Raw genomic sequence first — 12,922 nt, 5'->3', positions numbered from 1 at the left:
TTTTTATCACAAAAGAAGTTTAAAGGAAACTTTCCCCCTGTGTCTTAACTAAATACATTTTTTTATCAGATACTTACAGTTGAGAGTGTAGAGGCAGAAAATAGATGGATTGACTTTTTCATCTAAACGAAAAACTCTTTCAGGTGGATATGTTGTAAAATTCATTTCATATACAGCAATCTTCTGAAAGCAGAAATGACTGTCATCTCTGGGAGGGAAAGAAAAGGTTCTTAAGTCTACAACATAAACAATTTTAGCAAGACTAGTTTAAAACTGTCAGGTGAATATATTTACCAGGTTAGTAGCTCTACTGAGACTATTATGGAAACAAGAAATAAATCCATTGCCATTGAGTTTATTAATTGTTAAAAGGTCTAGCATTTTTAATTTTGTCTTTGTTATAATGAAGGGGAAAAAATCTAGACAAGCATAAATAACCACCAATATCAAACATAGTCTACTAGAGCCTTGTGATACAAGTGAGCATTAAAAACTAAGGTAAAATTAATGGGATAATAGTCCATTAAGGCTTGGATTATAAAACATTATTGCTGTAAACTATGACACTAGGAATTATTCAAGAATTTCTAGTTTCCTGAATTATAGTATAAGTTAAGGACTTTCAAAATGCATCATGTGTAATAAGAAAAATGACTGTTCAAAATTATCTGATCATTTTTTTTGTGCTTGGAAATCATAACATCACCAAGCATGTAATCCATGGAGGAGGTGATCGATGGCAATCAACTTGACAGATGGATGGACCAGATAATGAAGTCAGAAAGTTGCAGAAATAGAAAGTCGGGGTAGTTAACTGAAAAAAAAGTGAGGAGATAATGCTAGCAGGAGTTATGAAAAGACATCGAGTCAATTAATTAATGATACTGACAAATGAAGACTAAGCAAAGAATGACAAGTGACAGCAGAAGGATAATAGAGACATCACAGACCTGCTAAAAGTAAGTAAACTCTGTTACGTCTTCATGTTTATTTGGTTGTTACTGTATGCAAACCCTATGCTAAGCACTATTGTGGATGGAACAGAACATAGAGCAGTAAATCCCTCAAGGAGCTTACAATCTAGATAGAGATAAAGCATACACATAAGAAAGACACAAACAATACAAGGAAGCAAATGATAGTTGCCAAGTGAGTGGTGCACAGAACAAGAACTAGAATTCAGAGGCAGAAGACATCACTTCCAAATAGGCTGATCAGAGGGAAGAGGGAGTCTGAGAAGGTGGAGGAGAGTAGGAAAGGCATCAGAGGGAGATGGAGAGGACAGAGAGCAAAGATGCAGAAGGGATGCAGAAGCACAATAGAAAACCTACAGAAAAAATGGGGTCAGATTGTGGGGAGTTAAGGAGGCCAAGGAGGAATCTGACCTTTATTCTGAAAACAATCAAAAGACATTAAGGGTTTATAGTCAGGGAATGATCCAGATGCAGAGTTTAGGAATGTTAACTTAGTGATAATTCATGTGGCAGGCTGGAATGGAGAAAGAACAGGAGCAGAAAACCCAGTGAGAGGGCTGTTAAAGTAATACAACAATGTAATCAGAAACGTCTGACCTTTGGGACAGTTAGGTGGTGTGGTCCTAGAGTCAAGAATTACCTGTGTGACCTTGAGCAAGTCACTTAACCCCACTGCCTTGCAAAAAACAAAAACAACAAAAAAGAAATGTCTGATCTAAGAGGGTCATTATGAAAACAAGAATAGAAAGGATGGATGTTTTGAGGAAAGAGATTTTATTTCAAACTAGATACACAAGGAAAGAGAGGAGGGAGAAGAAAAAGTAAGAAATGATTGATTCCAATCAAGGTTCCTAGCACCCACCACTCACTTGGGAGTGAATGACAACCAAGGAATTATAAGACATTTGTTCCTTGAAAGGAAAATTATGGCAAATCCAGACAGCATACTAAAAAGCAGAGACATTTCCTTGCAGAGAAAGTTATGGTTTTTCCAGTAGCAATCTCTAGCTGTGAAATTTGGATTTAATAAGGAAAGTCGAGCATGGCAAAGACAAAGGGGATTACAGTTCCTACCCTCAAGAAGCTTGCATTATAACATGGGAGACAACAAATAAAAGAATACAAAACAAACACAATGGTAAACTTGGAGGGAAGGCATCAACTCCTGTAAGGACCAGGAAGGATTCATGAAGGAGGTGCTACTTTAGTTGAGTCTTGAAAGAAATCAAGGATTTCGAGAAGTAGAGGTGAAGGGGGGGCGCGGACCAGACTAAAAAAAAAAACTCAGTAACACTTCTCAATAAATCAAAATATTTTGATACTTGATAATTTCAACGTTTATGTATAAGAGAAGATGGAAAAAATATGGAAAATTTTATTTAAGAGATGGAAGACATCAAAAGAGAAAAATGGGGAAACTATACTATGTTAGTAATATTAATCAATATTGTTTTAGACTATTTAAAATAACTAAAGAGTATAAGTTAGAAATATTACTGTGGTAGAGAAAATGAGGAGCTGGTGGAGTTGGCAAAATATATAAAGATTTGAACTTCATGAAGATGCTGTACACCTTTCAGAGGAAGAGAGGGTAAGTGGAAATAAGTATAATATAGACAAATGTGTATATGTGTAAAATTATGGATATATATACATATATAAATGTGTGCATATATATATATATATATATATATATATATATATATATATATAAAACTATTTCTATATAGTATATGTATAGGTGATTTGACAACCTCTAATCCCCAGTTACAGTCACTGTGCTTTGTGAGAAGTCTTAGCATAACTCACATTGGTTGTGGAGCATAACTTATTGGCACAAACATCCTGGATTTGGGAGGAGCCATCCCTCCTGAACATACCTCCTAAGAGGTATGTCTGATATCCAGCCCTATCCTAAATTGAGGGCCACTCCTTTGATGGACAAGTAACTTTTCAGATTCTGTCTTCTAATAGTGAAATTGTATAAAAAAAATTTTTAAACCTTTTCAAAGCTATATTTTGGGGGCAGGGGTCTAGTTCTCTAGTCATCCCCCCATACATGCCTACATAATCAGAAAACAGAGAGAAATATTAATAAACATGTATGTTAAACTAATTTGTTCCATTATTTCTTGAGGTCCAACCCTGGAGATTAACATTTGTCCCTTATTAGGACAAAGACTGAAGAAGGTTAACACATATTTATTATTTTTTTTAAAGCCAAACTCATGGAGATCTTCAGTATATATATATATATATATATATATATATATATATATATATATATATATATATATGTGTGTGTATGTATGTATGTATATGTATATATACATGTATGTATATAAGTGTGTATGAATATGTGTGTGTGTGTATATATATATATATATATATATATATATATATATATCCACATTTAATTCTAGTCTTCTGAGGGGAGGGGAAAAAATAAAGAGTACAAAGCAGAAAAGAAAAGAAAACCCACAAGGAAGCAAAGTTGTTCAATTCTGAATGCTATCTGCAGTATTTATTTCATAGACTTTCTTTTTTTTTTTTTTTTGCAAGGCAATGGGGTTAAGTTGTTTGGCTAAGGTCACACAGCTAGGTAATTATTAAGTGTCTGAGGTCGGATTTGGACTCAGGTACTCCTGATCCAGGGCCAGTGCTCTATCCACTGCACCACCTAGCTGCCCCTATGGACTTTCTTGAAATGGAAATTTATTTCTTGCTATCTCTTAGACTTTATGTTTCTTCCTTAAGGATATGATTTCTCTCTCATCACACTCAATTTGGATCAATGTACAACATGGAAACAAAGTAAAGACTGACAGATTGCTTTCTGTGGGGGGGAGGGAAGTAAGATTGGGGGAAAAATTGTAAAACTCAAATAAAATCTTTAAAAAAATTAAAAAATTAAAAAAAGAAATGGAAATTTATTGTTTTTATCTTTTGAATTCTCTCATGTTCTGCTTTGCAAATGGAAATTTTTTCTTTTTCTAGTTGTATTTAAGTTTAAAATTATAAAAAACTAAATTAAAAAACAAAAAATAGGTAAAAAATAATGAAAAACATTTTTAAAGGAATAAGAACATAGGTCAAAGGTTTCTAGACTACACAAAAACCTCCATATTTATCATTAACTCCTTTAAGAAAATAAGTAGAAGAGGTAACTGATGGACAACCATCATGATCCATGACATCCATATATTGCCCAGAAAACCTGGAGATGGCCCCCAATACATTGAGGGCCTTGCCTACCACAGTAGCAGTGTTTGGATGAGATTAAGCATGGAAGGATTTCATTCTACATCATTGGAGAGAGTAGTGACATGCAGAAAGCCACAAAGCCACTGGAATATTGCCTACTTTTCCTTTGGTCAGTAAGAGTTTTGATGAAAACAGACAAACTTTGAAAAGCATTCAATCTTTCAAATATCAGTTGCTAAGCTCTGTAAGGCTAAAGTTAAATTATCTCCTACTATCTGCATCAATTATCATCCTGAGTACTTCTTTTATTGAAGTTTTGAAATTTGACATGCTTGTGCACAGATAATTCATAATACATTCTTCAAATTCTAATAATCAAAGAACACTGTTTTCTATTGTTCTCATGTATAATGTGAACTGCCAGAATTTTTGGAAATATACCTATCACAAAAGTCTAAATAAAGCTTACTCTCTATGGAATTCTTTGTCATATCAATAAAATAACATTAAATCATACTGTACTTTTTTCCCTTAAGATACTAATGAGAATAGCTTAGAAATGACATAAAATGGCTGATTTGAAATGATCTGGAATAATTCCCAATTCAGAAAAACATACTTTTTTTGATTTTCCTTCCAGGAATGAAGTTTTCAGAAATGGATAAACAGTTGAAATGATACATTACCATTATGCAAATGGTAAAAGCACATAAGGAGGCCTTCAGAGAAAAGGTAAATATTTTATGAAGAGTTATCAGGCAGTACAGGACGAGGAGGCATAAGTGTCAAATATCAATCAGAAACTACTAGATTCATCAAAGCTGCAAACTTACGAGACAATGGGAACTGAGCATGTTAAGAAAAGACTGAAATCTGTAGAAGTGCAGTCAGGATCACAGCAGCAGTTAACATCACATTCTTCTGCTAGCAGGTCACACACACACAGTGAAGAAACTAGAGAAAACAGAGCAGGTCAACAAAAGAGTCACATGTATTGGTAGCGAGCACTACAGGCATTTTAATATGACATGTTCTTTAGGAAAGGGAGAAGACCTGTCACTGGTATAGGGAACTTCTAAATGAGAAAACTCCCTCCCCAAAACAGGTCATCACCTTCTCAGGGACTCTTAAGTCTTCAAGAGTAGCTTAGAGACCTGAGAGGTTCAGTGACTTGCCCTGGGTCATGCCCTATATGATTCAGAGGCAAAACTTGAATCCCAATCTTTCTGGTGTTGAAGCCAGCTGTCCATTATGACAGGCTGATTCTCTACCATATTACTTAACTAAGATAAAATCAGATGACTACATATAAATTCTTATTATGCTGTCTTTAGAGAATTGATTGCTGCAAGTTACACAGTTGGAGGAGGAATATACCAGATTGTTATTTTAAAAATCTATTGATATATTTTGTTTTAATCAAAGATACTTTCCCAAAACCAAAATAATGCCTCAAAGTACATTACCTGTTTAACATTAATACACACATAGAACCTATACCAGATTGCTTACCATCTCTGGGAAGAAGGGGAAAAAGGGAATGAAAGAATTTGGAATTCAAAAGTTAAAAAAAAAAGTACATGTCAAAAAAATCCCCAACAACAAAATCCCCATAGTATTTTATTAACAGAAAGGAGGGGGGCATTATTTAACTTTTGATAATACAGGAGTGCCACTAATCATTGTATTTCACCAAAGTTCTGTTGTTTCTTAATGTCTGACTTCATTTACAGTGTTGTAATCACTTCATATTCTAGACTTATTGGTCATTTACAGTGCTGTAATCACTTCATATTCTAAACTTATTGGGGGAGTGAAATTCATGCTTTAACATAAAAATAATGAATGAGGAAACTGAGGTCCAACATTTTGGGACAAAGAGGGAAGACATCCACATAAAAAAACCCAAATCAACAATAAAAAGAAAAAGTTTAAACAATTCAGAGTTCCATGTCACACTTATCAGACTGGCAATGATGACTAAAGAGGAAAATAACTCTCATTGAAAGGGTGAGGTTGAAGGATGAGCAAACTAATGCACTGTTGGTGGAGCTATAAATCAGTACAGCTATTCTGGAAAATAATGTAGGATTATAAGCAAAAAGTAACTAAACTGTACACAACCTTTGACCCAGTGGAATTCCAATTAAACATGTATTCTTAAGGAGGTCAAGGACAAAAAGAATCTATATGCTCAAAAACATCACATTTTATGCTATAGCAATGCCCTGGATAGAAAATACGTCCTCATCAACTTAGATGAATGGTAAATGAACATAATGGACTTTATTGTGCAATATGAAATAATTATGAGATTCTGAGAAATACAGACTGAAATAAATTGAGCCTGAAGGACAATTTAGGGGATGGCCAAAATTATAATATGGAGAGGAAACAACACACACACACACACACACACACACACACACACAACACACAAAGAGTCTCACTATAACAAGTTTTAAAATTCAGAGAGGCAAAAGGTATAGACAAGGATACAATTAGAGCAATTTGGTTACCTTGTTGGAATATATGTGTATGTATGCACATCTACACATGAGCTTCTTTTTAAAACGTTCATGGAAGACACAGGACATCTGCCTGGAGTCCCTGCTACTAAATATGCCAAGGTTGATGGATCCAGAATGATGCATCTTAGATCAACTCAGATGGATCACAGTTGGGGAGCTCTGGGGTACAACAAAGCTAAACTCTTGGGTGTCTGATTCTGCAACAAATATGAACCCTCTGTCATTACAAGCAGCCTCAGAAGAGGTAAAGTGACACAGGATGGAAACAGACCGGTCAAAGCTACGGTGCCAATATAAAGTGAGGTTGTCACTGAGCTGTCAGGGTAAGAGAGGAAGACTCAGTCTCCAAAAACAAAAAAGTACTTAACAAAAGTCCAGTTTCTCAATGTAAAGACTATCAGACTGCCTTGGGGGGGGGGGGGGAATGAGATTAAGGGAAAATTGTAAAATTCAAAAATAAATTTAAAATTTTTCAGAAGTCCAGTTTCTTATGCAACCCTCTGTATCTTGAAATAGCTATACTTAATATATGTCAATAAAAAAAGATGTACTTTTTTAAAAAGCAAAGTCCTTGAAGTCAGAAGACTTGGGTTAGAAGCTACCCTTTTTACTTATCTATGTAACTGTGGAGATGTCATTAACTTCTCTGAGTCCTTAATCTCTAAAATTGGGGGAGGGGGGAAGGAATGTGGGACTTTCACTCTCTTGATTATCCTTGATTCTCAAAGAGGGTCATAATATCCGAAAGGTAATGCCATGACTTGCAAGTGAACTGGATTTCAGTGAGGGAGGACTATAAAAAGTCACCAGTCTAACTCTCTCCTCTAGAGCCAAATGGGTCAAGTGGCTAGAGATTAGTGAAGCAGCTTGCTTCTTCCTTTCTTCTTTCCTTCCTTTCTCTCTCCCTCACAGGCCTGTTGTCATAAATGGCTAAATAACCAAAATGAACTTAGATGGACCCTTCTTTGGGGTTCATCTTTTCCATAACCTATTCTTTCAGTCTCTAATATTCTGAATTTAATCAGTGGACATTTTCCCTGAAAGTTCCTGGGCCCTGAAAGGTTCAGATGGTACTCTTAGGTTTTAGAATTGAAAGAGACTTAAGAAATCATGCAATTCAATTCCCTTATTTGCAGATGGAGAAACAGAAAGGCTCAGGAAGGAAAATGACTTAACCAGGGTCACACAATATGGAGCAGAAATAGGTTTTAAACTCAAGACTTCAGAATGAATGCTTTCTCCTCCCTACAATTTCTCACTGGGTTTTCTGGGGATACATTCTCCTGAAGGTTGACAGATTTAGAGGGCACTCCAGGGTCTGAGTTTTACTCAAGAGGATAAAGGGGCTCATCAGGACTTACCATAATCTTCTCTAGGCATTCTTTTTCCCCCCCTTTGGTTTTTGCAAGGCAGTGGGGTTAAGAGATTTGCCCAAGATTATACAAGCTAGGTAATTATTAAGTGTCTGAAGTTGGATTTGAACTCAGATCCTCCTGGCTTCAGTCGGTACTCTATCCACTGTTCTCTAGGCATTCTAAGTCCACACACTTCTCTAGGCTTGGTTGCTCAAAGAAAACAAATTTCTGCCTCATTCTTCAGGCACTCAGGCTTCACTCTTTCCTCATCTAAGTACAACACAGCTGCCTCTCTCCTTCCCCATGCCACCCAGCATCCCCAATCAGGTCAAAAGTTAGGGAACTGATTTTGTCACATTAATAGTCTCTTTTTATTTTAATGGGGTGTTATCTCATTCAATCTGCTGTTTTTCATTGCCAGGATGGTATGAGCAACTTTGATTTAAAATCACATGAGAACAGTAAGGACTGTTTCATTTTTTGTAGACACTTAATATATACTTGTGGACTGACTGAAATAATTCATTAATGATTATTATGATCAGAAGTAACAAGGCAATTCAATAAAACAGAGTACTAATTAACTTTAAATTCATACACATGCACATCACCCTACTATATCCTGATGTCCACAACTAGGGTAAGGAATGACTTATCCAAACCTTCAGTCTCTTCCAGTAGGCTAGCACAAGATCAACATCTAAGGGGCAACTAGATGGCTCATGGATAGAGCACCAGTCCTGCAGTCAGGAGGACCTGAGTCCCAAACCTGACCTCAGACACTTAACAATTACCTGTGTGACCTTGACCAAGTCATTTAATCCCATTGCCTTGCAAAACAAATAAATAAATGAATGAATGAATAAATAATAAATAAATAAATAAAATGAATAAAGCTTGATCTATAGTATATTGTGTTATCATGCTTTCCTTTTTTCTGATTCCTATTAGACTGCATACTCTGAGAGCACAAACAGTAGTTTAAAATCTACTTTCTATCTCTTCAAGTGCCTGAAGTAGATTTCTGCATAAAGCAGTATTCAATAGGTAGGCTCACTGATTTAGCAATGGATGAGGTCTTAGGGATCATTAGGCCAAACCCACTTTGTTTTTCAAATAAAATGAGTCCCAGAGGGGTTTAGTGACTTGTGCAGTAGACACAGACAGTGTCATAAGATTCAAGCTCAGGTCTTGTTGCCTCTAAATACAGCATGCACTCTGTCCACTATATTAAGTCCCTTATATGTAGCCAGAGGGGTGAAATAGCTAACCTGGAGTCAGGAAGACCTGGGTTCAAATATGACCTAAGACACTAGCTATGTGAACCCTGGAGACGTCATGTAAAGCTGTTTACCTTACTTTCCAGATTCTAATGGCACCTACCTTACAGGGTTGTGGTTAGCATCAAATGGGATAACATATCTAAAGTGCTTTGCAAACTTTAACATGTATTATATAGCCATATGATTATGCATGGAAAGTTCAGGGGGAACTAGAACCTCTGGAGAAGGGGGCCTGCCACACTCTAGTAAACAATCTCAACAGAAAGGCTAATCCAGACTGAGGGGGAATGACAGGCCACGAGGGGAAGTCTACCTCAAACATGTGAAGGATTTCCCCAGTAAAATGGATAGATAAGAACAAATCAGAGCTTGGCTGACCACAGTACTCAGGGCCATTAACAGCAGTCCTGACTTCTGTCCTCAACTGTCCTAAGATGACACAGAAGAGTGAGGCTCATGATTTTGCCCAGCTCTGCCTCACATAAATCCAGTTCATCTGTCAAGAGATCTCCTCATGATGTCATTGGTCCTCTTTGAAAATGAACAATATAGCTACACGATATAATTTTTATATGCAGCCATATAAATGCCCGTTATTACGTTGTTATTGTATCTTTTCTGTTGCTACGTCCTGACTACTTCTAGCTTCACGAAGTTAGACCCTATATCTTACCTAAATTTCATGTCCTCTAATTTGGGGTGTTACAGTGTATAATACACTGGACCCTGAGTCAGAAAAACCTGATTTCAAATCCTTCCTCAGACCCGAAATCACTTAATCCATGTTTGCCTCAGTTTCCTCATCTGTAAAATAGGTACAATAGCAGCACTCCTTTCCCTGGGTTGTCTTAAGGACTAAAGGAGTGAACCCTTGTCTCAAACGAGGAGGTCGAGGCCATTCTAACCATTAAGGTTCGTTCCTGTTTTGATGCCAGCAGCACCAAGCAAAGGGCCTGGCACGCAGGCCCCATGCATCCTGGCACTTAGCTGATGCGCGGGTGTCTATGAGCCAGTCTCCCGGCTCGTGTTCCGCAGACGCAGCAGGGGCTCCACGGCTGCGCCGGCACCTGTGTCTGCGCCCTGAGCCGTGCCCGGGGAGCACTCGGGGCACACATCGGCCGGGGCACACATCGGCGGGGCACACATCGGCGGGGCACACATCGGCCGGGGCACACATCGGCGGGGCACACATCGGCCGGGCCTCAGCTCCTCCTCGGGCCCGTCCTCCCCCCACCCCGAGGGCGCGCTGGGTGCACACAGCTGGCGCGTCATGGGTGCTCGGCACCCGCGCCTCCCGGGCCTCCCCGCCGCGCGGGCACTGCCAGGCGCGGCTGCCGGCCCGGGGTCGGGGCTCCTCCGTACCCACCATCCAGGGCCGGGCTGGGCCTCGGGGGCGGCGGCGCCTCCTCCTCCGGGGGCCTCGCGGCCAGAGGCGGGCGCGCCTGCGCAGTAGCGGCCTCGGGGGGCTCGCGCACCTCGGGTCCCGGCCCGTCGTCCCCGGAGCCCGGAGTGGGCCCGGGGCCCGGGGCGGACCCGGCATCGGGGCCCCGTGCTGCCCCCGGGCCCGAGAAGAAGAGCAGCAGCCAGAGGAAGCCCCCCGGGCCCATCCCGGGCCGCGGCCACGCCGGAAGCTCGTCGTCTTGGAAACTGCCGCGGCTGAGCGCGAGGCATCATGGGAGGGGGCGGGCCCGCAGGCGGGGGCGGGGCTTCACAGCCGCGCGGCGGGGTGACGTCAGCGGCAGGGAGCCGCCTCGGAGGCTGGAGGAGCATGACGTCAGGGGAGGAGCAAGGCGGCCGGGGGCGGCGCTAAGAAAGGCGTGACGTCAGGCGCTCAGAGCCCTCTCCTCACCCCCGCCCCCATCGCCCCCATCGCACCGGGGGGAGGGGCGCAGAGCATGACTCTAGACCTGAGATGGGAAGAGGTGACGTCAGGGGCACCCCCCCATCTGGGCTCAGATTTCCCCTTGTGCACAGGCGCAGAGAGCGCACGGAGGGATTGGAGGGGTGACGTCAGGGGGCAGAGCACAGCCAAGGGAACGGCAAGGGATGACGTCAGATAGAGAATGACGTCAGCAGTTCAGAACCAGCTGGGGAACTAGCCGGGCTCCGAAGTGCTGATGACGTCAGGGGCAGAGCAAAGTTAGAGCAGGCAGAGAGTGACGTCAGAGAACAACGTGGGGAAAGGAAGGAGGGGGAGTGATGTCGGGGCAATTGGAAAGGGAAGGAAGAGGATGACATCATGGGCACGTGGGCCGGTGGGTCTGAGGGGAAGAGGAGGGGCTGGAGGAGGAGGACTTCAGGGTCAGGGAGCCCAGAGAAGGGAGGAGACTGAGGCCGAACTTGGGGGGAGCTGAGCAAGCTCGGGGAAATGGAGGGGCCTCGGAGGCCGGCCTGGGGAGCTAGAGGAAGAGGAGTCGGGCGGCGAGGAAGGCTTGGGATCCGCAGAGCCCGACTCCAGAGGGGCAGAGCCGGCCTAGGAGTGGGACAGGGGCCTGGGACGCAGAGCAGGCTTGGGAAAGGAGGGATGAGGGTTGATGCCGGGAAGGAGGATGAAGGCAGGGGCGGGGAGAGGCGAGGCTGCTGATCCAGGGGCCGGGGCCCTGCTGCCCGCGGCCCAGACCCGCAGCGTCCTGCAGCAGCCGGGCGCCCGGCCTGGGAGCGCAGGGGGACGCCGGGCAGGGGCTGCTGTCCGGGGAGGGCACTGAGGCTCGGGGCTGGCAGTCCTGCCAGGCAGGCCCGAGGGGCGTGGCCTCCGCGCCCCGCCTCCCTGCTGGGCCCGAGGGGGCGGAGGCGCCCGCGCCCTGACGTCATCTTCCGTGACGCCCGGGCTGGCTCGCGGTGGCTACAAGCGGAACACGTGACGCTCTCTCCTCCCGCTCCCCTGACCCCGCGGGGCGCTGCTGACGTCAGCCCCGGGGGCCCGCTCGGCCCCTTGACGTCACCCTCCCCCTCGGCCCCCTTGGCTCTGCGGCCCCCGCGCCTTCCGGCCTCCGACGTCAATCATCGCGCCCTCCTCCGGCGGGCTGGGCCCCGCCTCCCGGCATGCCCCGGGGCTCCTGCTCGGGTTCCGGGCTCGGCCGAGAGGGGAGGCGGGAGGAGGTGCCGCAAGCCGGGAGGGGGTGAGGCCACAGGAGAGCCTCCATGCGGCGCCTACTTAGTGCACCTGGAACACGCCGGGGTGGGGAGGGGGACCGGATCCGTGGGGAAGCGAGACCCCCGCGCGCCGGTTAAGTGCCTGCTGTATGCCGGGCTCCCCAGCACAGGCTGCCCCTCCAAGCTTGCGGGGGGGTGTATGGATGGTGCCACTTGGGCCCTGGTTGCCATGGCAGCGGCTAGGCAGCCCCAGTGCAGGCCTTCTCTGTGGCAGACTACATCATGAGTAGTAACAGCCACCTGGATACCCTGCTTGTGCCAGCTTGATCATCATCGTCGAAATGATGCTGTTTGTCCTTCCTTCTCAAAGATGACCACGACTTGAGGGACGTGATGCCCCGACACCTACCCGCTCAGGCACCGGTCTCACTTTCTCCTCCAGAGCATCTGAGAACGGTGACCAGCTGTGAATCAGAACTGGA

The 12,922-nt window shown here is 43.3% G+C and overlaps 1 protein-coding gene across 5 annotated transcripts in view; it reads right to left on the bottom strand.

Annotated features, from left to right (window-relative positions):
* Nucleotides 1-10,996, bottom strand: part of TCTN1 (tectonic family member 1) — a 48,041-nt gene extending 37,045 nt beyond the window's left edge. For 3 of the 5 annotated variants that reach the window (XM_074205659.1, XM_074205661.1, XM_074205660.1), the window contains exons 1-3: nucleotides 10,714-10,996; nucleotides 5,012-5,132; nucleotides 78-208 (exon numbers count right to left, since the gene is read on the bottom strand). In XM_074205659.1, the coding sequence (XP_074061760.1) occupies nucleotides 78-208; nucleotides 5,012-5,132; nucleotides 10,714-10,954 (493 nt within the window). In that variant the 5' untranslated portion in view covers nucleotides 10,955-10,996. Of the gene's footprint in view, nucleotides 1-77; nucleotides 209-5,011; nucleotides 5,133-6,697; nucleotides 10,380-10,709 lie in introns of those variants that run through there. The other 2 variants (XM_074205662.1, XM_074205663.1) reach the window with 2 other exon arrangements.
* Between the last annotated feature and the right edge of the window lie 1,926 nt (nucleotides 10,997-12,922).

This window comes from Macrotis lagotis, chromosome X (assembly GCF_037893015.1).
Source record: "Macrotis lagotis isolate mMagLag1 chromosome X, bilby.v1.9.chrom.fasta, whole genome shotgun sequence".
Lineage (NCBI taxonomy): Eukaryota > Metazoa > Chordata > Mammalia > Peramelemorphia > Peramelidae > Macrotis > Macrotis lagotis.
The sequence above is the reverse complement of the archived record's forward strand: the minus strand, read 5'-3'. Positions and strand labels throughout refer to the sequence as shown.